This window comes from Argiope bruennichi, chromosome 6 (genome assembly GCF_947563725.1).
Source record: "Argiope bruennichi chromosome 6, qqArgBrue1.1, whole genome shotgun sequence".
Taxonomy (NCBI): domain Eukaryota; kingdom Metazoa; phylum Arthropoda; class Arachnida; order Araneae; family Araneidae; genus Argiope; species Argiope bruennichi.
Genome location: NC_079156.1, coordinates 91080283 through 91107693, shown reverse-complemented (window position 1 = coordinate 91107693; position 27411 = coordinate 91080283). Strand labels below are relative to the sequence as shown.

Below are 27411 nucleotides of genomic sequence, written 5' to 3'. Positions count from 1 at the left end.
CAAAATTCCAAATCTGAATGAAATTTTGTACAAAATCAATTCTTCCGTGTACATATTAACACGATAACTCAAACCCGCTACAAGCTATATGGGTTTAAACTGAGACGTTATTTTAACACATTAGACTTATACATCTGCGTGCAGTTTAGGTCCGGTGTGTTAAAATAACAAATGCAAAAAGATACATAAATGAAATTCCACCTATGGTCTCAAAGCTGGAATCAAATTTTATATTCAATCGGTCAATAAGAGGAACTCAAAAATTCATACTTGTTGGTTTTTAACTAGCACTTAAAATGCGCCACATAAAGGAAGTGTGCGAGAAAATCGAAAAAAAAAAAAATTCTGCTTATTTCATAATTAAATTTTCGCCTTTGTAATCTTTATACACTTAGAAATATGAAAAATATTTTAAAACACCACATCCATACTGCACAAATCAAGCGGTAGTGCTCTTACATTTCTTCATCAATTCTAAAATAGCTTCAAAAAAATTTCTTTTTAATAATAAATAAGTAAACATACTGAAATCCTTCATTTTTTTTTCAGTAAAAGATCAATCAAAATATTCCATCTACATCCATTCCACAAAAATATTCCAAGATTTCTTTAAAAATGGGATAGCAGATGAAACTATCGCAATTTATTTTCAAAAACCATTATTCAGTGAAATATAATTAATTCTGAAAATATACAAAAAAAAAGTGCTTAACGATAAAAAAATAAATAGATGACTAGACCATATTCTAAGAAGTCATTGCTCCCACCAAAAAAACATTTCCAACCATCTTAGTGCATGCTCATTTAGTCTCCAATTGATTTTTCGCCTAAGACTCCCCTTTTCTGTGATTTGTAGCGTCTTGCTTATTCCAAGAAAGGTTCGTAGTCCAATGTTTGGTTACGAATGTTTCTATACAAAATAAATTCAGTTTAAGGAAAAGTTTTGGATCTGTTTAGATAGCCGAATTCTTTGCAAATGTATAATGTATAAATAGAAAAAGTTAAAAGGATTCGCTAAAAAGGGAAATGTTTTTGACAACGAAAATAAAAAAAAGTATCAAAACCAGTTTCGAAAAATTGGTTGAAAATCTGAGTTGGGTGAAAATCTCAAGAGCAAGATAAAATTAATAACATAAGAATTTCATCTTACACTTGAATGTATTTACAGCAAACACAATAAATAGTTTAAATAAATTCGAGAGAAATAATTTTTAACTAATACTTTTAAAAAAAAATAGCTTTTATACTAGTAAAATGCTAAAATATTATATTGCCTTTCAAAACTTAACTTCTAAGAATAGGTTAATCCCCTAATTAATCAGGGAATATATCATAAAATCTCATCAAAATAACGCACAAAAACAAAAACTTCAGAGAAAAAAAATGGCATATAAATTCATCATTGTTGTTATTGAGTAAATAAAAAGGGGGCATGCAAAATTTCAATTCATTCCTACGTGTAGTTCTCCCGTTACATTAAGTTTTCTGTATCCTCAAGAACGATGCATTTCAGGCCTCGTTTACAAATTTCAAAATGTCGACATTCAAATGTTACTGATTATGCATTTCTTGGTCAAATATCATTTTCCAAATTGTTGTAATTTAATAATATATAAAAAAATTTCGTCAGTAGTAAAAAATATGAAACGAAAGTTTAAAAAAATGCTTTCCATTATCATAATATATTTTCTTAATCATCGCTACTTTTAAATGTGAAAGATAATCTCTGTCCTTGTGGTAAGCAAGAATTTTTTCCTCGTCGGTTCATATAATGTCACTTATAGAATATAAGAAATAACTGAAAAATAGGGATTTTATTTCTTAATAAATACTTTGTGAGATTATACCTAACAACTTAATTTTACAAAGAAACTGACACAATTATTTCTCTTTTTAATTAATGCATAGCGAATTCAAACTCAATATTTTATAACAAGAAAAGGATCATTTGTGTTTAAGTTTATTGATATTTGTTTATGTACTCAATATTTCTAACAAATGTCCCAAATTTTATAAAATTAATCCGCCATAATTGTAATTTTATAATCATAAACAGAATAAAAAAAATTATGCATCAGAACAATATTGGATAAAGCATTTAGTAATAATTTTTGAAAGCAAAATGATCTTGCATTCCTTTCCTATACATGTGAAAACGAAGAATTTCAAATAGTTCTAATAGTTTACGAAGAGTTGATAAATTTTAGCTTACCAATATTTTTGTCAACATAAAATTAAGCATTTCTTAGGTAGAAGCAGATCAAATTAAAAATTAAAACAATAAATTTCAATTTACCTGAATGTAGAAAAAAAAATAAACTTCTTGGGAGATAAAATCTTGAAAGAATTTCTCATGATAAACAAAAATATTTTATGAAACACAAATTTCGAATAAAATTTACTTTAAGTTATAACTTTAAAAAAAAAAAAAAAAAAAAAAAAAGATTTAAACGTATAAAGAAAACTAAAGATTATAAGTGACTTTTTTATAAAATATGTGAGGGTATTCTTTCACTTCAACTATATGAACAATCGTGAATTATCAACTCATTCAGTTCTGTTTCTTATATCCTTCTGAAAATAATTTTAAGCTTTCAAAAACAAATGTAATAATTAAACATACATCTGTAAAACTTTCAAGTATAAGCTGTTTTTGGTAAATTATATTTAATGAATTATTGATATTTGTAACTCTATTTTTTATTCCTTCATTTAATATATTTGGTTGATAAATGACAATTTAATGAATTTATTTTATTGTGTTTATCAAAAATTGTTTTAATATAAATTTTCGATTATCAAACTGGATACTTCTTAAGGATATACTATAAATATTCTCATCATCATTATATTATATATATATATATATATATATATATATATATATATATATATATATATATATATATATATATATAATTATTCTTGCAATTATATATAATTACTCCTATTATTATCCCTGCTTTTAAATTTCTAGTCATATTAGAAACAATAAAATATGTGATTAATAATAGCTTAAAAAAAGTGCAAAAAAATGGGAATTAAAGATATATTAAATAAATGAATGAATATTCAAGATTAACATAAAACGATTTGCGTTTTGCGTCTATAACAAGCATAAATCTTGTATACGTGTTTTCATATAATGAAATCCTTCGCAAGCAAAAAGTATTTGAATAGAAAATATGCCGATAAAGCATGTAGAAAAACTGATTTGCATTTATAAAAGAATGCTTCACTGCCTTTTTCACATGCTCGAAAAATAAAATAATATGCGATTTCATGTTTGTTTATAAGTAATAAGCAATGATGATAGATATATACAGCTGATATTGATAAAGAAATGCAGGTATAAAGGGCAAAAAAAAATAAAAATCAGTAATTTTATTTATTTATTTTTGTCTTTATCAGTAAAATATTAATTTTAATACTAAAATTAACATTTCTTTAAAAAACGCTGAATTTTATTTCTTTTTCACATGCAACAAAACATTTCATTTTGAAGCTTTCAGCGTAACGGCGATTTAGGCTTAATGCAATTTAAACAAAGTTTTCAATGTTCTTACATATTTCTTTGCGAAACAGAATCAAAGTTCAAACATTTTCATGGTAGATATTGTCGTGCATGAAGCAGAATCAATTTTAGCATGTAGAGAGTGTAACTTAACATCTAAAGTATCACAAAAAAACTTCTTAAAAAGTACATCTGACATCCAGAAAATATCTATGTTTCACACAACTAAATATGGAAATAACCACTTAACATAAAATGTTCAATACCTTCCAATGTCACCAAAATTTGTACTCTGCATAATTTTTTCATGGGAATTTGATGCCCTATTCATGACATCAAATATGGGTGTTACGATAGGAAATTACAAAAATTGTACAATTATAAATATGAAGTATATATTTGTACAGTTTTAAATATATTATAATCCTCTAAGAACATTTTAGGCACAGCATTCTTTATGTATGCATTATTAGCTTTAAAATGGAGCTTTTCGTTTCCATACACAGTGACCGGGCTGGGCAGCTCTTTTTTTTGTCCGTGACAATACATCCAAAAATAAGTTTAAAAAAAAGCTTTGATATATGAATCACTATAACAGGAATTAGGCTTTTATTGCGGGATATCCTATCTATAATACAACTTTATATTTATTCAAAAGGGAAGAAAAGTATTTACTTAATGTCACCGATTACTTAACTTGGTAGAATTTCCTATACTTAAAGTGATTAATGATATACTTCTTATGTCCCATTTTAATAACCAATTTGTCATTTCCTTCCAAATTCAGAAAAGGAAAATCAAATTGGTTATAGATGGCAATGCATTGTTTAACAGAGATATGCCAAACTGAAGGTTTGCACATTGAAAATGACAAAATTCGATGCCACATTCGAATCCATTTATCATTTCTCAAACAAAATTATTCACAAATTCGCATCAGTTTTTTTTTTTTTTTTTTTTTTTCCCAAATGTTGCTTGTGCAAACAATGAAAAATGTAAAAAGATATGACGATATGAAACGAAACTATATGAAAAAGATATATATATAAATTGATAAAATTAATCGATACAGTTCGTAACATGCGGTGAAAAACAGTTCAGAAAACTGTCAACTCGTATCAACAATATTTTGCAATTTCGACTTGATATCAATGGCACTGAAGACTGTAAGCATACTTAATGATCGAAATTATTATGCCACATAAACTAGAGCAAAACAGTGCTCAATTTCTTAAGTTTTTAAGTGCATTTCGAGATAAAGGTATATTCAAGGATTTTCTATATACCAACTTCTGATCATTGAATTTAAAAAGAAAACAATTCGCACAACTAAAAACGCACGCACAAAGGGAATTTGTAAGCTTATAGATTGTAATAAACACTACACAAATAAAAGTGATAATATTTTGCTTCTAATAAGGGTTTATTCAGAATATCAAGCTATTGAATTCCATTATTCTTCCAAAAATTATACAAAACAAACCAAGATGAAAAGCTCAGACAAATCTAGAAGGAACTGGAATCAAAAATTATAACAATTTACCAAGTACAAAATCTTGCTTTACACAAACTTCCATTTCTAAAAAAAAAAGAAAAAAAATCCAGTGAAACAATAAAATCCTACTTTCTAATCCGATACTGTGTATCAAAGAATACCAGAAATAATGCCAGGGACATCGAGCACGGAAACATTAACTGCACCATCGATTTCAGATATCAATCAATCGCAGCGACATCAAAATCTTTAACGATAGGTCGGATAGCAACTATTATAGAGTTCGATGCAGCGCTAGGAACAAAGTTTTAAACGAACTAAAATGAACAGCAAATCAACCGTTGGAAAATGAAAAAATAAAGTGCCTTCGGCAATATCAATATTGGATTTAAAAAGCGATCTATAATTGAAGAGGAGAAAAAAATCTATTGCACTCGTCTTCCCAATTAAGTTGAAGCGGAAAATGATAGCAATAATTAGCGATATAAGAAAGGCAGTTTGTATGACAACATATATAATACAAAGAAAGTTCTACTAATTTTACCTTCATCTCATGTACAAATCGCAGCTGCTTGCTCAAAAAATTGGTAAATGGACCCTAACGAATATTAAGAATAAAAAATACAAGCTTTTAGATTTAAAAAAAATGTTCATATCCAAAGTCAGTAATTAAATTTAGTATAACACCAAACTAATATGTTTTCCAAGCCTTTGAAAAAGAAAGGGGGAAAAAACTTAACAAAATACTTTTAAAAAATATATTCATAATTTAAATATATACATATGAAAGTATATTTGCTCTAAATGCATGTAAAACAACGAAATGTGCAAAATTATGAAATAAACTCCTGCTTTTCCAAATCATTTGAAAATCCAATTTTTAATATAAATAACACATTACCAAAAAGTGCAAACATGTTTTTATTTTCATACATAACAAATAGTTTAAGTCAAAAAAAGAAAAGAAAAAAGGAACAATAAATGAAAAACCTCCAAAATGAAGAAAAAATTCTCAGAAGTATTTTTAATAAAATATACAGAACTTTACTTCAAAAAAATGAGAATATATCAATGAAATTTTTGTAATATCTCATATACATAGAAAATGTCAAGAAAATGTTGAATGCCCTTTAGCTTTTATAATACTCTTCAAATGCTATGCTATCAATTCGATCAATTTTTTAGTGCTATCTAAAGATATTTTACCCCATTCTTCTTGAACTGATTTTCAATGGCTTTTGTTACTAATTTGTGTTTTTAGACCGTTGTTTCTAGTATGGCCCACAGATTGTTTTTATGACGACTATGTGGAGTATGTAGACTGTGTAGTATTCCAGATTGCTGTTTGAAATGAAAAGGACATCTTATTTTGACTTTACTTATCGAGTGTTTGCAGTCGTTGTCGTCCTGAAATGTGAAATTTCCATCTAAACCCAAATTTTTAGTACTCTCTTTTAGTTTTGTGGTGAAGCACATACAAGTAAACCATATGGTTCATAAAGCCATCTACAAAAACTAAATTTCTTACTCATGTAGAAGCCATACAACCCCAAATCACATCGAAGCCACCATTATGTTTAATTGTAGGACATAAATTTTTTGAATCAAAAGCAGTATTGAGCTTTCTTTACACGACACGATGAAAGTTATAGCAGAAAATATCATCACAAAATACAACTTTTTTCCAAAAACTGTTTTAAATCGATGACTTTCTGCCAACTCCAAATTTTTCAGATTTTGCAAGCTAATGAATGATATTTTTCCAGTAACACGACTTTTATATCCAGCTTGTCTTTTTAAATTTTGCTCAGTTTCAGCACTTGCACTTCTGTCAATGATTTGAGAAGTTTCTGCAACAATTTTGACTACACTTACTTTACGATCAATTCTGACTTCCTTCAAAAATTTTCTTTTTGCGACATCACTCAGAATACCCTTCTTTCTTCTTCCATTTGTATTTTCAATGAATCTATAACTTTTAAATTTTTCATCGATTTTCTGAAGATGCGTGTGGCTTTTACAAGCAATTTTAGCTATTTCATAACAAGATTTTCCCTTTCATTTTTTTAAATAATCTTAATACAAATTTTCTTACATCGATATTGGTTCCTCTTCGAATGGTCATTTTTTACTTAAAAGTTTGACTTTAAGTTAATCTCACAAAATTATCGTTCAAAAAGTTCTTAAAATAATATTATTCAGTATTAGATTAAAATAATAACCAAATAGAAAATATATAGTGATAGTTAAACATAGATCATAAATTTATTCTCAATTAGTTTATCTCAAAATTTGCCAAATAAAGTTTTAAAGCTGTATAAAAAAATAAGATTTTTAACGATTTACTTTTTTTGTGTGTATATACAAAGTAAAATGTCCATAATTTAATGCATTTGCAAAAAGTTTTATTATAGTTATAGTTTTTGCGTATTATTCACCAAATAAATTGTTAATTTGCGCAAAAAACGAATAGTACTCTTAATTGTTTGATACACTATCAGAATCAATATTATATATATATATATATATATATATATTGATTTTGAAAAGAATTTAAAAGATTTAAATATACATTTAAAACATACTATTAACATGAAGACGAATGCCCAATTTTACATTGTTTAAGTTAGAAATGAAGCTACATTGTTTAAAGAGAGAAATAGCAGAGTTATCCATTTTCTTCTAATTTTAAGGGAGCTGGCAGAATAATAATAATAATAAGGAGAATGCATAGTAAAATGAACAGAACGGCATAAAATGTCTAAAATAATATGAATTATATATCTATCGAAATTTGAGACTAAAAAAAATATTATGCTGTAGAAGCTACTCAGACCAAGTTACCTAAAATTTTTAATTGAAAATTATACAGACCAATTCCAATAAACCAACTAGTCGACAAAAGCAGCTAGTACTAAATCAAATGACGGCTATAAGATGTTCAAATAATTCCCAAAATTTGATATTACGTTTACAGGTTAGATGCGCAATTAACAAAGAAATGACACTCCAGAAAATTGCTAGCCAAAAACTGTTAGAATACTGAAAAATTATACAAAGTCTTAAGACTAATCTCAATGAGTCGCGTACCTTCATATAAATCCATTGTTATAATTTTTTCAGGTACGGTATGAAAAATAACAGAAATTAATGGGCATACAAAAAAATGAATTAGCTACTAACGATTACATAAATTAACAGCTAAAATTATTGTGCTTCTAGTGAGAGGCAAAATATTACAATATAACTTCTCATTGCAGCTGTAAATGAAATTTGTTCCTTTCTAATTTGGTAGAACAAATATTTTATGCTTGCCTTATAAAGCAGAATTCCAAATGTATTGCCCTATTTGATATAATTTCCATAAAACAACTGATTTTATAAATATATTTTGGCCCAAATCTATCAGTAAAATCATAATAATATTACCCATTATAATTTACATTCCCGTCTTTTTTAACACTTTGTCTTTATTTACAACATTTTTTTTTTTTTTTTTTTTTTTCGTCTCCTGAATTTCCAGAATAGTTTTACTTATATAAACGCCTTCATGCGATTTACATTTTTCGCCGGTTTACACATCTACTTCCCTGGTCTCATGGAAATTTAAATAAGAGACATATTGAATTTAAAATGGATACAATTACTAAGCGAACCTTAAAAAAATGCTTATAATCTTTTTTTAGTAACACATAAAACTTAACGAATAATCTACCCCTCAACACTGCAAGAAAACCATTTCAATAATAAATGGGTGTGCTTTGGTCACATTTAAAAAAATATATATTAAAATGGTTTCTTTTCTCTAGAGGAAACTAGGAAAATGTTATTAATATTTGAAAAGAGAGAGAAAGAAAAGGGTAATAAAAGCAAAAATCCATCATCTCTTAAATTAAATTATCGTAGACTAGCCGGCAACTCTCTTGCAATGAATGAAATATCCATTTTGCTTAGTTGCTTTTTCAAAGTGTATCTTTATATAAGTCATTATATGTATGTATGTATGTTCCATATCTTCTAAGCAGAAGATCGATTTAAACTAAATTTGGGACAATTATTGTACTTACAGGGAAATAAAAAAAACTATAAGCATTAGCCATCCTAACCACAGCCATTTCATGAAGAGTACAGAAAAGAACTTTAAAGCCTAATAATAAAAGGATAAAATTCGATTTCGATATTCTAGAATATTTTTGAACACTAATACATATATTTAATAATTTGTAGAATCTATTAAAACTTTCTAGAGCATTCTAGAACATTTTAGATCATTCTCAAATGTTTTTGAACATTACTGCACATTGGAACAATAAAGTAAACAATGACAATATTTCTAAAAAAAATTTATAAATCATTGATTGTTCTTTCATTTGCATATTTCTAGAGCGTTCTTCATCATTCTGTAATATATTAACTTTTAGAAAATTTCGGAACATTTGGAATTATTCAACAAAATGAATTTTTGTATTGCATAATGTTTGAAAGTTTAAAATAAGGATTATATCTTCAAATTCCTCGCGTTTTTATTTATGCCATAATATTAGTGGGAATGAACTGGAATAATTTGAAAATTAAATTTAACAAGAATGAATATAGAGGGGATTTATGTTCATTCTATACAGTTAAAGCAATTTTCATTTTAAAAAAGATAAATGGATGGACCAACAAAGAAATTATGACCCTCAAAAACACATGGTACCAAAGCAAATATTATTATAAAAGCATACGTGCGCTTTTTTTATAGGATACGAGTGTTATATGCATTTTAAAAATTACATTATGATTGTAAAATGCATCAGAGCAGTAGAAATTTAATAATACGATTTTCTTCCAGGAGAAATTGAGTTCCTCTATTTTTGGCTTTTCCAAACATTTTTCAGATATTAAAGCTCGATTCCTTTCTAGAGTTTCGTCAAACACATTTGGTCCTCTATAAATCTTCTTTCCTAATGGATTCGTACCAAAGCGGTCCGGATAATCTGTCATCCCGTTTGACATGTACCAGACATCTATATTGAAGCTGCCAGAGACGTGAAACGTATATTCGCAATTCTTCCTGCGATCGTTCGTTTTTTTTTTTTTTTTTTTTTTTTTTTTTCTATCACTCAGGCAATTCTCAACATTTACGAATGTTCTTGAAATGTATCAATTTAAAATTGTTTTGGCAATGTTTTTGCTTCTTTCATTAAAAATATAAGTAAATTTGGTTGTTCTCTTTTAAAGGTTGTGGTTACTACTAAAATGATTGCGATCTTAAAATTAAAATCTTCTGTCAGAGTGGGTTTTTTTTAAGAAGTAAAATATGGGGTAGCTTTTAACTAATAATTTAGTTTGATCAGTTTCGAAAATACACGATATTTTAAAAATATTCCTCATAATCTCGAACCATAATCAAATGATGAAATCAACAGCAGAGTCGGCATTCTCCTCCTCACAAGTTGCCACACAACACCAATGAGACTTATAAATGACGCTTTAATGTACACCAAACTCACATACATTATAGATCTTTGATGGAATTTCATACCGAGCTTATGACCTTTTGGTTCCAAATTCAAGACTTTAAACTCAAATGGAAACGAACAAAAGCTGAATGATAAGTAAAAAAAAAAAAAAAAAGAAAAAGAAAAATGGGACATGTCGCATTTTATTATTTTAGAGGTGTTTTTTTAAGAAACGAAAAATATAAATGATAAAATTTTTGGTCATGAAATAAAAACCAGTTTAATATATTCATAATCACTGAAAAGATACACCAGAATTTTTAATACATTTTTTTGTGGGGACGAAGAGGATGCCTATTAAATGATTAGTTAATCGCACTCCTACCAGAACGAATTCTTTTAATTAAAATGCATTAAAAAAAATCTCTTTCGGAGATGTGAACTCAATTATAGCTTAAGGGTAAAAGGTGGGGGTATTTAAATGTTATCATAGCAATGCAATATTTCATATTCATTCATGAACAAAATTTGATTTTGCATAGCAATCATTTTTTTTATTAAAACAAAACGCTAAAAAATATGATAAAAAGATATTACTTTAATGAAAAAATTAAACATCAGAGAAGTACGTTATTATGCCTTTTTTTTAGTCAAAAGTGATAGGCAAACACAGGCAATTACAATAACTTTTCTCTATATAATAATATAATTACAATTACAATAACACTTTTATAATTACAATAACGCTTTTCTGTTTTAAATAACATTACATGAAGCAGAATATTTCAAAAACTAAGGGGGGAAGGTCTCAAAAATATCTCGCAAAAATTAACAATCTGTTTTCATCCAAGAATAAAATAAGTTTTTTTATTCGCAAATACATACTATCATTTAGATAAATTCTGAGGGAATTAAAAAAAAAAAAAAAGATAATCATAAGACAATTCAAGAAGAAAAAAAAATTAAAGCAGTTATGAAAATGTACCCTAACAGGAACAAATTAAAAACAGGTTTTAAAAAATCATGTGACATTTATGGTGAATTATTAAACTAATGTTAAAAATAGAAAAAGCTAATAGGTAATTAAAGACAAAATTCTATTAATGCCAAATGCTTAAATTCTATAAGCAAAGCAGCATGGAACATGTATACCATCATTCTTAAAGAATTAAAAAGAAAGTTACTTTTAAAAATATAGAGAGGGAATGAATATGAAAATCCAACATCGAAATAAACCATTAAATGAAACAAGAGAATTAAAATTTTACATTCAACGAAGAATCAATTTTAAAATACTTTTGATCATCGATCTGTACTCTTTTGCATTTCATCAAACTCATTATATTATTTTATCTTTAAAAGGTTATTTTCCCTATTTATTCTAGGATTCTCCTCTTTTAAAATTTCTAATACCTTTTTTTTTTTCAAATATAAAGAAAAAAAAATTTAAATGATCATACCAATTTTCGTCAACGGGTTAAAATATGGAATTCAAAAGCAAGTTAAAATATAAAGGAAAAGAACCATCACTTCAGGAATCATCGAAAGAAACGAATCATCGCTTATTAATTTGGTAGAATCATTTTCTTCTTGCTTACATTTACCAATTTATTTTTGCCAAACGATTTTGTCCGAGATGTGTTTTAATGAAAACATATTAAGTAAAAGCTATAAAATATGGCGTCACAATGATTTAACAAATCATCGCAATGTTGAAACGAAAACTGGTGACGTCATGAACTGATTTATAAACAATTCCAAAACTGACATTTTCCAGCCTGTGAATTAAATCCAATTGAGCTACTACTGAAGTTCATTTTATTTATGAAAATAAGATCGAACAAGGAAAATCAATGTACTCATGAAATACAACTAAAAAAAGTAATTGAAAACAAACAAGAATTGGTTTTCAATTTTGAAAAAGCAAATGGTATCAATCTTATATACTCTTTAAATATATCAACAATTATGGTAAGAAACAAATTCAAACAAAAATAATGTTTTGCAAATAAAAATACTTAACTGAATTATACTTCAAAGTTATATGTTTTTTCAATAATTGCCATTTGTTAATTATAATTTTTATAAAAGACAAGAGTTTTTTTCCCACTCTTAACAGAGAATGATGCTTTTTATGAAAGCAATATTTTCACAAATTACAAAAGATCTTGCATTGAGAGAATGCCTACAATCATAAAATTGAAGAAAGCATTTCTACATCATTTATGCAATCGTTTAGTTGCTTTCAAAGAAACAAAATCTTGCTTTGATTATACTTTCAGTTTCAGCTTCAGAATCATAATAGATCTTAGGAGATGATTCTAAAAATTCTGAATCCTGATAGATCAATAATTTAAGATAGTAATGGAATTTAAAAAATTATGAACTTCAAATAATCAAAATTAAATATTTTATATCCTGTTGGACATTATGTGTCAAATTATTTAGAGAATATACAAATTAACTTTTAATATTTTCAAAAAGATTTTATTTACTACAGCTTTAAAGTAAAAATGAAATCATTTGAAACATAGAAATAATGGATATAAGTTTGTAATCATTCTCCTTTCTATAAATTAAACATTTTTCAACCAATTTTATTTAAACTTTAGGTTAATGTACTCAGGATATTTGAAAATTTACAAAACACTTCAAATTTAGAAAAATTTTGATAATAATATATATATATATATATACATTTCATTTTTTAATATGCATAATAAGTTAATCACTAAGTTTGAATACTTAAGATTGCTAGTGTATAGATATGTATTTAAAATACAGACACAGACAATATATTAGACACAGATATGTATTTAAAAGTGAATCAGAGATATATATAGAGAATTAAATATCTCGTCACTAATATTTTGCTTTTTTGTTACTTGTATATTTCCATACATTTCATAATTATTGATCTGAGACATAGAACTTTTCTACAACAGAAAACCTTTTGCTAGAAAAATTTTTTATAAAATTAAATAGACTTACAAAATTTATATTGAAGAAAAATCTTGTATACATCAATATAAATAAAATCAAGAACAAAATAAATAGTAAAAGTTTAGAGATAGCAACTTGTTGGATGAAAATTAAAGATCTCCTAAGGATTTGGAAATTCCCAACAATTAAAATTCCATTTTAAAAACTTGTTTTATTGTTTCAAGACATTCCTATAGTTTTTACAATTATATTATATTTTTTCAAAAAACTTTGCATATAAGTTTTTAGATTAAGAAATGTGCCTATATTGCATTGTTAAGTATCCATGTATATTTTAATGTTTCAAATGACTAACGACTATAAATTAAAAGTGATGTCAAATCCACAATTGATATAAGCACCATTAACTAAAAACATTCAGAACAAATTAGCATCCAGTAAATCATTAGTATTATTTTAATAGTTAAGTCATTTTATTCTACATAATCACCCTTAGAAAAAAAAAATAACCTTGTTTTGCCATTTGGCTTGACCGCATTTAATTCATAATATAAATACTTATTAATTACTGATGCAATTTAAATTTTCTATTCTAAATTGCCTGGCTTGTAATAGTCACATCAGAGAAAATTTTTATGTTTAACTTAAAGATGAGACGAACCAAAGTATGTTCTATTTGTAAATATCTATGATTAATTACCTAAATTAATTAATTTTCAAATTGACATAAAAGCTAGAGAAGTCTTCAGGAAACTAGATTCCTTATGTTGTAAGCAATGAAATAAAATCCAAAATTGTTTTTAAATTTCTACTAGATTATTTTTATTTTTTTTCATTACTAGCAGAAACTTATTTTTTATTTGCTAAAATCAAGATTCTGAAGACTTTAAATTGACATGCTGTTTAGATAGGCCAAGATATTTAAAGTGACCGCTGAAAAATTTTATTAAATTTTACAAAAAGGCCAGAAACATTTAAATTGCTATATCATTATGAAATTAAATAAGATACCAGGGAGTGAATGTAAGTATATTGCAACAAAGTGAACATATTACAACAAGTGTAACATATTACAATTGTAAGTGTATTGCAAAAAAGAAGCATTCATGATCAGTTTTATATTCATTGCAATAAAAATAATTGAACAATCAGATTACTTTAAGATACAGTTTTTATTACTTTAAAAAACCGGGGAAGAAAACAGTGTTTGAAACAAAGATAATTTACAGTCTTAATTATTAATTTACAAAGCAGTATTCAGAAATATAATTGTTTATTTCTCATAAAATAAGCTTTGCTTAGTTTTATTTTCATTTTGGTCAAAAATTCTTGATTCTTGTCTCCATTAATACAACCAGATTAACAACTTGAATAATAACAATTTATTTTTTAAAAATATAAGTCTTATCAAACTTCAGAATCCCATTACAAAATTTCTCTACAAGCTTTGTATATATAATTAAATATGCCAACAAAAATATAAAGTTACAGTCTATATGTATGTTGTATCATCTGCAAAATGAATAAGTTTCTTAGAAATTATTATCATAACAGTTTGATACACTGAGATAAAATAAACAGAGAAAAATATAAATAAAAATAATTTGATTGCATACAAACAAGCATAAAAGTACGAGAAGAGAAAATTTAAATGAAAAGAAAAATGTAATGTTTCAAACTGTAAATAACAAAATATTGCATGGCAGAAAAGATAATCCTATGCTTACAGGCCTAACATTTAGTAAAAATTCCAAGAGTAATCATTGCATTATTTTGAAGCAATTAAATTATAGATGGATCAACTACATATGATCAACATATAGTGGATCATGAAAACTACAAATCTAAATTAAGTAGCATTATTTTTATAGAAGCATAAAGCATTGAAATTTTAAAAAAGGGTAATCTCTTTTTCTCAATTAAAGATAATGTTACAAAAATTATTCTTTAAATACTTTATTATCGATAAACTTTTCAAAATTACAAATTCTTACACTAAGTACATATTCTAAATAATAATTCTTCATAATAAAACTATCTATAATAAAACAAAAATTAATTTTATGAATTTTGAAACTAGTTTCAATGAATTTCCAACTTTAAAGAAATTCCTAGATGTTCTTCCTTAACAAAAGAAACTCGAGTGAAAATACACAAAATCAAATGTAGAAATTTCAGCTGACATATTTATTTACATGTAAAATTTCAATGTCTTGTAGTATAAGCCAGTTAAAAACACTCTTCAACTTCAACAGAACTTCTAATTAAAATTTTTATTAAGGGAAAATTGATAAGAAAAGGCTTGTAAATGAATGCAGGTAGGTATCCTTCATTTAAAATGAATAAATGTAAGCATTCCATTATTTTACTATCATGCAAAGTTATACTTTGTTACATAAAAAAAAAAATTATAACTCATCATTTCTCAAGTTTTACAGAACAAATCCTAGTTTTCCTAGACACAATTATCCTTAATAAATTGCACTGAATTTCATAGATTTAAATATCATTAGATTTTCTCAAAACACACAAAAGCTGAATTCAAACAATATGTAGCCACATAAGAAGGGGAAGGGATGACTGAAAATGTTAAATGATCAATAAATATAATATATTAAATCTGAGTAAACACAATGTTTACTTCTAATAATATTCAAGATTTTTCTAAAGGCATTAAATAAAAAGTTTCACAAATTCATTTCAAGATTTTAAAACTGTCAATTCTTTTGAAGTATTTTCATAAATTTGCGATCAGCAAGAAATCATTTTGTTGTTAAGTGGTGTATAAACATTTTAATGCTGGAGGGTAATTTATAAATGAATTTTTTTTTTAAATGAAAACTAAATGAAAGAATAAATCCTGAATAATAACTTGATTATTAGGCGTTACAATCATATTAATGATATAAATGTAGATTTTTAGTAAAGAATACTAAAATACAATTACTTTTAACATTCATTAATGGAGAGAATATCAACAGAAACATAAAACTAAGTATCCAAAAGTAAACAAAAAAAATACTAAATTCAAAGAAAATCACAAAACAAATGGAGCAAATCAAATATTAACTTCGCTAAGACCAACTTTGAAAATAATAACTTCTGTTAAAGAAGTACTAAGTCTATCAAATATATAAGAAATATTATACATTATTTTAAAACATATCCATAGAGCAAGTAGTAATAAAAATTAAGTATTTGGATAAACAATATCAATTACAGATTTTTTTTATCAAATTTTAATAAGCAATTTTAAATAGTTGCAAGTTATTAATATTTGACAAAACTTTGAAATTACATACTAAATTTTTTTTTAATGATGTTTTTACTTTCATTCCAGACAACAAGCAAAAAAAAAAACTTTGAAATACTAATTAAACTACTTTAAAAATACTTCAAGATACATATTTTTTAACTTTCATTCATTAATTCAATAAAATATGAAGAGAAATGGCATTTTAAATAGAGTTTTCAAAAAGTTAACCATGTAGACCAGGCAGTGTAAAAATGACTGGTCTTTTAATTTTTACAAAATGCACTCTATAAAAAATAAACAACCAAGGGAAGGGGGGAAATACCGACAGAAACATATTTATATAATATCCATACAAAAAATTAGACACCAAGAAATTTGTGTTAAATTTATTTTTTGGAAAAGATGAAAATATTAAACTGCTGATTAATATATTCAATTCTATTAATGTAGTGAATGAACTAAAATACTTATTTTTGTAACTTTTAATGATAAACCGACGATTCTAGGATAATATATAACTTCTGGTAGACCAAAACAAAACCATAAAGGTGGTTTTATGTGCTCCATACTTCTGTTAGTCATAAGGACTGCTAGCATTAGGTCATGCGGCTAGGTCAGACCATATTTGGCCAGGTTTTTTCAACAATTAAAATTGAGTTTATTGTCAATATTAAAACATCTTTACGATTATTGTATCATATTTTCAAGCATTTATGTCGCTATGTATACTAGAGTTGTGTACTATATGTTACTACAGGACGAAACATGGCCCGGATGGATGACTATCATTTAACACATACCTCGGATCTGGTAATACTATTTTCTTACTGGCTCTGGCAGCTGGTGTAGATTTACTTTTTTCCATAGCCATAAGATAGCTCACATCTGCTAGAACTGCCTCTAAGTCCGCCATTTTGAGTGTGGATAGGCTTAGTTCTATAAACACAATTGCAAATGTTGAATTTAAAAGCCTATCCGTTTGGCTACAACGTTATAATTAAGTGCATCACGTTTTGTTAGAGAGCACTGCACCAGTCCAACTATAAATACGGGGAATCCAAGTAACATGAGAGCATTTACTGTTTTTTAACTCCATTAATATTACTGGAGTTTTTCACATCTGAATTCTTTGATCCCGCATTACTCTGCCGGAATATTATTCTGAGCACAAAACAGGGAGTGCGTATAGAAGAGTTAACAGCTTGTTTATATTCCTGAACTGCCCCCTTCTGGATCGGTTAGAATTCTAGCAGAAATCTTTTGTTAGTTTCGGTTTTCAATTAAAACTGTGTATTAATATTTTTGATTTAAGTACATTGTATAATGATATTTATTATTAATTAATCTTTGTAATTTTTCGATTAGAATAAAAATGCTAATTTTCAAATAAGACCAATAACTAACATTATCGTTTTGTTAGAATATCCAAGGGTTCTTCCTTTTAAACACAAACATTAACGATGAAAATAAAGTATTGCTAGATATAATTTGTGTAATCACTGATCTGCAATAAAAAAATCAAAAGATATTTACACTAATATCAATATAATTGCCTGATTGGCCTGATTGACCAATGAGCGATGGATTAATCCTAATGACGCAATCAAACAACACGCTTCAGATAATAGATGAACAAGAGATGGTTGTGAAGAAATAAACAAACAAAGTAACAAACAATTTAATTACATACATCGCATTTATATTATCCAAACATTTATATTTTTCCTTAATAACTTCAATAGTTTGAAAGAAGATATTTTGGTAGATAATAATTGGAAAGAAGATATTTTTTTGTTTATGAAGGAAATCTTTTCATTTCGTATTTTTTTAATAATTTTGATTGAATTTTGTGTTTGATAATATGTTTATAATGAGATAATAAGGAGTTTATTATTCATGTTTACGTATTTTATCTAAAGTGATCAGATAGCTTGGGTAAGTTTATTCATATTCTGCTTTTCCCCTCTCCCAGGTAACACTTTATTGTAAAATAGTGTAAAATTTGGGAAAATAATTTTGTACAATTATAACGTTGAAACAATGCAAAATGTAAGACTTTTGCCATATTTATCAGTATTGAGCTGGGATATTGCACACTACAGGTATCATGATATTTAATAATTTAGTTCTCAATACTATTAATATTCTTAAAATTAATTCTAAATCCGTATTATAATATATAAAAAAGTATTAATGTTTTTATCGCATCATTGGATTATTTTTATCCTGAATTTTCTACTTTTCTCTTTTTAAAATACTTTGAAATTCGAACCCAGGCCCTATCGGTTTGTAAACGACGTCTAATCCACTGGGTCAGCGATACCTCGAAATCCACTATGGAAACTGCATATTTGGAAGGAACCTCATACATTTCTTCTAGTAAATCTGAATTGTCCTTTTAATTAATAACTTTTTTATTATTTCAATTTAAAAATTTGATTTGAAATCAAAGAGGAAGCAATTTCATTCGTAATTAAGATTTACTATTTGAATAAGTTATGGAAGTTAGGTTCAAAAGTAAAACCATCCACATAAATGAGACAGTTAAAAAAAACTATTATCTTTTCCGAAATTTTTTACCATTTTGCGGCTTTAATTTAGTTAATGAAAACAGAAATTTCAGTATTAAGAAAAAGGTAAAACAATATGAAAGAAGGTCTGTTAATCAAAATTCTTGATAATTTACCTAAGCATAATAATTTAAGTAGTTCTGTTTATAATAAGAACTAGATTAATAAATTTTAGAAAATAAAATATTTTATATCTATACGTAGTGGGCGATTGACCACTTTGCCAGCTTGCCCGGTGGAAAGGGGGGGGGGGGCTTACACATAAGACAATACGAACCCCTAGCGAATGAAAGTGAAAACACGCTAGAAAGGAAATAACATGATCTGACAGATTCTCTTTGCCTTTAGAAACTAAATAAACAAAATTTTGTTGTATTAAACACTGCCCAGTGTCTTTGTTAAAATTTTAGTTAAGATTATAAAAAATTAGGGAGTTTCTTAGCACAATACAGAGAATGATTTAAAGCTTCTGAAAAAGTTCATGCTACATGTCAATCAAATTTGGAGTTTAAAAATAATTTGATGAGGAAATCATTAAAAGAAAGCAACATAAAGTATATAATTATAAATTTTAGCAAACGCCGATCTCGGCCACGAAACGATCGTCAAAGGATGCATAGATCATCAGAGATTATCTTGATAAAAGGAAAAACGCAAATTAAAAAGTAAATTTATTTTTTAAAAAAACAAAGAAATAAAAAAATTGGACTAACAAAACAGCGAAAAAATGAAAATAGATTGTATTTTGTTACAAACACAAAGAAGATTTATATCGCAAGAGTTAAAAAAATATTTTACCCTCATAATTTTAACAGAAAAGTAACTTTAGATTTACCAATTTGATGGAATAATGAAATTGGTTCCATTTTCTTCACGACTTTCAAAGCATCGTTAAAAATTAGGCATTAAATATTTAAAAAAAAAATGCCGATATCAAGAATAAAACAGCATGACAACTAAACGGGTACCATTGGAAATATTGATGAGAATTTAATGGATTCTAGCGGAAATAACTTCAAAAGTCACAGCTCTTGTGCAGCGTGCATATTAATGATTTTAGCATCAAACGGGTTTCATGATAAAATATACGACAATTTTTATTTACTTTACAAAGCCATTTGCATCCGATCAGTTTCTCAATGGCACAATTAAAGGACATTTGCAAAGCTGAAGATCAGCAAGAATAAATTAAGAAATTAACTGCCTTAGGAGAACTTGGAATCCTATATATTGCTTTCAATTGGAAGGGAATTATTAGATAACTTGAATGAAGAAATAATTATTAATATACTTACATAATCATCTAGAGAAGTAAAATACTTTCTGTGTATTTGAGCTGTTAGACAGTAAGAAGTAGTATTTAAAAATACTGAAATTGGTAAATAATTTGCACTTTATTCTACTCTTGAATAAAAGAAATTCAGAATAATTATATAGTTCTGATATATTAGTGCGCTATACACCTATCAAAAACTAACTTAAAATTCAATATTAATTTGAATCTATATTTTATATTCCTTAATACTAGATTATGCTAATAATATTTTCATGCGTATAACTTAAAATATGCTTTATAAATTTTAAATTTATATGTATTTTCGTATAAAGGAAGTCCGTCATTACCCATTGGAATTCATTAGTTGCCCCCCCCCTGTTGCCATCTAGCAACCCCTATTTTAAGAACCACTGTTATTCTTCAGGAAACATCATAAACAAAAGTCGCAGCGATTAATATTCGATAAATAAGAAGGCCATGCGGTTTGAAAATGATGGCTGATCACAGTGCATCTGTGAAATGCTATTCTGGCATTCTATTCTAGCTGCGCAAGTAGATCAATATGAGGAAATAAGTAATAAGACATTGATATTGATATGATGGACACACTGGGCCTTTTCGATTTCGTTTCATACGATGAAATTCTTTTACAGCTGCAAAGAAGTTCTGCTGGTTCTGGTGGAGTAATTTTATCAATAGGACTTTTTCTTGTATTTTTTGTAACTTAGGCATGATGTGGAGAGAAGTTAGTAATGCTTGTACATAATCGGCCTTTTTTTTTTTAAATCAAAAGAATAATGCTAATGGGCATACCCTGTATTGCAAATGATGTTTTACAGTTCGGCATTGGCAAATAAATACCATATCGCCATTTATTGATAAATTTTGGTACCATTTTTTATTTGATTAGTGTCAAATGCATCACTTGATTTATCTATAATTCAAATTTTATCTCATTTGGACCAACAGAGAGCATTCTAGAGCCTTCTGAAGTGCGAAACTTGTATTATCAAACCGTATTTTTAGTTTCATCCAGATTTTGTAAACTACATTCAGATCCATATTGCTTCATGAGCTGTGATGTTGAAATTTTTCATGATATTTACTTAAGTATTCGCAATCTATTACTTGAATTTTGAGATATCTGATGTTATGATAGTAATGATTAATAGGAGAAAATCCATGACTAGCAAACATTATAAAGTTAAAAAGAAGCAAATTTATCTGTAATTTGTTAAGACTAGAAGAAAGAAGCTGCTATAAAATATATAATAGTTCAATAAAATCTGAGAAATTTATCTAATGAAATAAAATCTTATTTATACAATTAAAGCTTAGAAAGAGTTGTGAACCAGCGGAAGTATTCTCTAAAGAATTCCTCTGAACGGATTTTACCCAACATTTCATAGAGATCTGTAAATTTTGTGTAAAGATTGCATAACAAATTTCAACCTTCTATCTGAAAGCGTTTTTGAGTTATCTTTGTCTCAGACAGACTGATAGGCAGACGGATGGACATTTTCCAAAAATGTGTTTTCCAAATTCCTGGACGTCTGAAACGCGGAGATTCATCAAAATCTTGAGGTCGAATTTTTTGACGATTCATATATTTTCTCCATACTACGTATACGAAAAAGTAAAAAAAAATAATAATTAAATAAATATTTATATTTAAAACAAGAAAAGAGAATATATCTGCATAAATTGTATCTTTTTTTAAATCTTTAATGAACTAAAAAAAAAAGGATTGATCTGCAGTTTATTTTATTACTTGTTTAAGATTTTGATTTGTGATATTCAATTAATTTCGTAAAGTATTATTCCACTAGGAGATTATTTTCTTAATCACATTTGCTAATATGCTTCTTGTATTAATATTCAATCGTTATAACTGTAAATAAACGTTAGCCTTCTTATCAATTGTTTTATCATTCATTTCCCTTCACTATAGAGTCTCACTGGCATATTTCATACTATATCTCATATGATTGCAAACCGGGTTATTTAATATATGCCTAATTAAATTCATTTTTAGAACAACGCATTTGTGTAAACAATGTATCACAAGGTAAACAAGGTATTCAGGTAAACAATGCATCATCTATTGTGATGCATTGCTTACCTGAGGGTAGGATTTTAAGAAATATTCATTGAATAACTATTCACTGTGTTTAGATATATTTTTATAGTTGGGTATTAATTAACTAAAGTTAAAAAAAATCACCACAATACTTGTTGAAAAATTTAGCCAAGAACGTTCGATCTGTTAACGATAGCATACTACCGGGATCGAAAGAAGGGTCTATTTCCAGTTAAAAGTTTTATGGTTAGTTTCATTTGCATAAAATGTCTCAGTTGAACATTGAGTGCCCTCTTTCTGTTAATTTTGGAATCATTTTTACCTTCTTGTATGCGTAGTATAGAAAAAATACAGTAATTGTCAAAAATTTTGAACGAGATTTTGACGAATCTCTGCGTTTTAGACCTTTCCGAGTTCGGGGAAAAAAAAGCATTTTTGGAAAATGTCCATCTGTCTATCTGTGATAAAGATAACTCATAAACGTTTTGAGCTCAACAGCTGAAATTTCGTATACGGTGTTTACACCAAATTTGAAGAGTTTTATCAAATTTTGTCTAAAATCTGCTTAAAGGAAGTCCGTATATCCGGCTATTCGAATGTATGTTAACACGACAACTACAAAACGAAGAGAGCTAGATAGATAAGATTCGGTACACAAATTTAACAAGTCAATTTCCAAGCAAAATCCAGCAAGGTATTAACCGTTTGTCGGTGCATACTTTCAGAAACGCGATATCAGATCAACACGATAACTCACAACACGCAATAATTTAAATATATCAGATTTTGTGACTACAAGTGTAGTTTTGTGTCAAATTTTTGTTTTAATCGACTGTGAAAAACCCATCTTAAAAACAAATTTGATTTTCGGGTACTAGTAACAGCTTGCTAGGGATTAATCGCCAAAAAACGCTACAAGATTGACATACCAGAAGCTTCTCGTCCTCATTTCTGCAATACCCCTCAGTGGGAGAGCTATCTGAATAAATTAAGCTAGCTCAAAAGTAATTTCTCTTAAAAGGAACAGATTTTTTTTAAAAAAATAAAATTATGTACTGCTTTTGAATTTCATTTAATTTACGAACAAAAAAAAATCAATATTAAGTAAAAGACAAAATAATTCCCTTACAGTGTGTTTTATTCATCATATCTCTTAGTAAACAAATTTTTTGAAAGGGTTTAATAATTTCGATTCTATATAACAAAATAAGCAGAATGTTTCGAGCATGAGTTAATTTTCAATCTTATAAATCGCCTTCGTTCTTATGAGCCTTTTAACATTTTAAACACTTTGCAGTGTTGAAAATCAAATACAGTTTTTAATAATTAGTTTTAAAAAATTAAGTTTTCAGCATCTAGGTGAATGATTGTGCCAAAGTTTTTTTTAATAGTAATCCAAGTTAAGTAATATCCTGGAAAGAAAATTGATATTTTGTGTCATACTTTGCTTTTGTAATATATTTGAAAATTTAGAATTGCGGAAATAATGTTACATATTATTCAATGTTTTCGAATAATATTCTGCCTTCTTTGGCATTCGTAATATTATTCTGTTATGTATTATAAAATATTTCTGTGCTGCTGGAGTATTGTATTATATTTTTGAAATGGTATTCACCATACTTTTCAAATTCCCCAAAATATTGTATTATTTTGTGATACAACTGGGGTAGCACAAGATATTATACGATATTATCATGACGTTGTTCAATCTTCCGGATACTGTACAATATTGTGAAAATACCTCAACAATATTGTGGAGCATTTTGTGTTTGTAGAGAATCTTAAGGCAGATTTCTCAAACTCGAGGTAGCAATTATTGCAATGGGACCAAATAATTTAAAAGCAACTACTTCAACCATGAACTGATAAATGATTATTCGATTAGGTAATTTACTCCATTAAGAAATTGCTTTTTTCATAGACTATCTCCTCTTTTTCCTTCAGATATAAAGGTTAAATCAACTTCTCTTATTACGAAGGATATTAAAAATCATTTCCTCCACACGGAGGCCGGCAATATATGAGACTTATAGAATACTGAAAGAACACTCTATTTTGTTATCATAGACATTCTCAGATCAGTAGACCTCAAAATCACGCATTCAACATACATTGTTGTGTTAAGCCAATGGCAAATTTTTCTATATTGCAGATTTGTTCTCAAAATTTTCTAATCTTACTTTTTCTATAAAAAATGAAAGAAAATTAACGAATGAAAAGAGCCAAATGAAACGTCAAGAAAAATGAGGTCGGAAAAAGAAAGCAGATCAATATATAATTCCAAAAACCATGGTATTTAGAAAATTTCTAAGATATAACCAGAGGAAGTTGTCGCCCCAAACGTTTTTCTCATATCATCTTATAAAGATACTACCTTTCTTCCTCTGCATAAAATTGTGGATCTAGTGTAATGTTGTGATTGTCCTATATGGCACTGGAAAACAATTGTTACGAATTATAGAAGTTTTTCGTGAATTTAGCGTTTTTACTGAATATGTCGTATGATCCCTTGCGATTTTTTTTGACAATTAATCCCTTGCATTTAACAATAGGTAAATCGAATTTGTCTTTTAGACGCGTTTAGTCCAATCGATTGAAAGCGTAGTTTGACTGAGAATCATAATTGTCGTCACAAAATCAAATTTCATATATTTAAATTATTGCGTTGAGTTATCACGCTTGTATAGTTGTGAAAGTACAGACTGGCAGACAATCAACGTGGCGATGAATTTAGTTCCAAATTGAAGAGATACCTACACTTTAGATGTTAAATCTGTGTTCAAGATTTTATACTTCTAGCTTTCTTCGTTTTGTAGTTATTGCGTTAACTTATAGTTGGACAGTTAAACTTCTTCCGACTGAATTGTGTTCAAAATGTGACAGAATAATTTTGGCATAAAAATCGTATACCATATTTCATGAGTTTAATTTAAAGCATTTTTGAATTATCTTTGTCCCAGACAGACAGACGAACGGACATAATGCCAAAAAAATGTGTATTTCGAATTTGCGGAAATCTAAAACGTGCAAATTCGTCAAAATTTCGAACTCTAATTTTTGATGATTGCAATACTTGCTTCCTACTTCGCATACAAAGATATATATCGTCGCTGAAATCGGGATGCTTCCATTTTCAATAATTATTAGAAGTGAAAATAATATTACAATATTTTTTCTAAATCAGTGGACATGTTTATTTGAAGTTTGTCTGGCCGAATGCAACTGAGCACTATAAATAAGAAAATTAATAGCTATATAAATAAAATTTGGTGCATCTGAAGTGTAGAGTAGTTCAAAGTATCAAATTTTGAATTCCATCAAGGGGTTGACAGTCTGTTGGTTTGTACTTTCGTATGCATGTAAACATATCAAAAAACATGAACTTAAATAAATGAAATTTAGTATGTGAACTTGATACTAAAATTGTAGTTCTATGTCAAATCGTGGTTTCAATATGTTGAAAAAAAAGACAGTCAAATTACATATTTTATTTTTTTAAAAAACTATATTGCCCAACATGAAGCTCTCATGCGCAAGTATCTGAAAATAAAATCTGAGCACTCGTAGCGTTAACAGCATTGTCTAAGATCCACAATTTTGTGTGTGGAGGATAAAAATTGTATTAGAGAATATGTATGAAAGTTTTGTTAAGATCACTCTTGCTAGTTTAGTTAAGTAAGTTCCCATTTTTCCAAACTTAAACAAAGCAAAACGAAAATGATATATTAATTCAGAATATTTCTTTTTAGTCATATCCATCCGATTAAGATACATGCAAAGACCGATTCCTTATTCTTTTATGTTAGTAAAATTGTTCATAGAGAAAATATAAAGGACAACAAAAGTATTCTTCTTTTTTTATTTATTGCATGTTCTTACGTGCATGTATATACAACACGTAACAAAGATGAGGAAACCCACTCAATCACTCACTCTCTCTATATATATACAATAATTTCTAATAAATCTACATGCTAAAAATAATTTCCTAATCACTTAAACTCCGGCTTCACAGTGGCTTTAACTTCTGCATTTCTCGAGCTTCTACTTTCCCTCAGAACCAATATACTGTGCCTGGAAAAATCCTTTCTAAAACTATATAAATTCAAAATAATTTCCCGTGCATTCTTTTTCCTGCTTTCTGGCTTCCTATTGGGTTTTCTGTGATCCGCTCACCATGACATTCAAAAAATTATCTTGAAAACATATAAAAATAAGATTATTTCCTTACAATCATGAGGAATAAAAATCGTTAAAGAACTCTTCTACAAGATTCAATGTAGAACCAGTTAAAAGAAATAGTAAGATATATAAATTTGGATAATGCATATTCTCTATACAAATGAGAGGAAATAAAAGATGCGTTAAATAAAAATATAGGAATTTCCTTTAAATTAAAGTTAAATTAAAATGTGTATTAGAAAGGCATAAGCATAAAGGTGAAGACATTAAGTTTAAAAGTGAAGTTAAAAGCGCAAACAAGTTAAGTTTATGTTACTTTTTTGTCATTAGGAGCTAAGGAAGGAGGAGGGGCTGAAAATAGTTCAGTCATATTGCCAACATCTGCTATTGTCTAAAATATCTTTAAAATAATGGCACCTAAAAACCAGATAATGAGCAGAAGCTGGAGATAATTCAACAAATTGCAAAGACATGAAATAGACATGGTGAAAAGCGTTCGATTCTCCAGAAAGTTCTATCTGATGATCGAAATGATAGTGAAGTTCATTTAAGGAAGCATGATAACTTAATAACAACATAGTCTTAAATTAATAAACATAGTTGAAAATATATAAGAAAAGACCAATTATTTACAAAAAAAAAAAAGTT

At 27.4% G+C, this 27411-nt stretch overlaps 1 protein-coding gene across 1 annotated transcript in view; it reads right to left on the bottom strand.

Moving 5' to 3' along the window:
* Positions 1 to 17857, bottom strand: part of LOC129972307 (G protein-coupled receptor kinase 1-like) — a 182988-nt gene extending 165131 nt beyond the window's left edge. Inside the window, exon 1 of the mRNA XM_056086396.1 lies at positions 17453 to 17857. Within this exon, the coding sequence (XP_055942371.1) occupies positions 17453 to 17565 (113 nt within the window). The 5' untranslated portion in view covers positions 17566 to 17857. The remainder of the gene's footprint in view (positions 1 to 17452) is intronic.
* Between the last annotated feature and the right edge of the window lie 9554 nt (positions 17858 to 27411).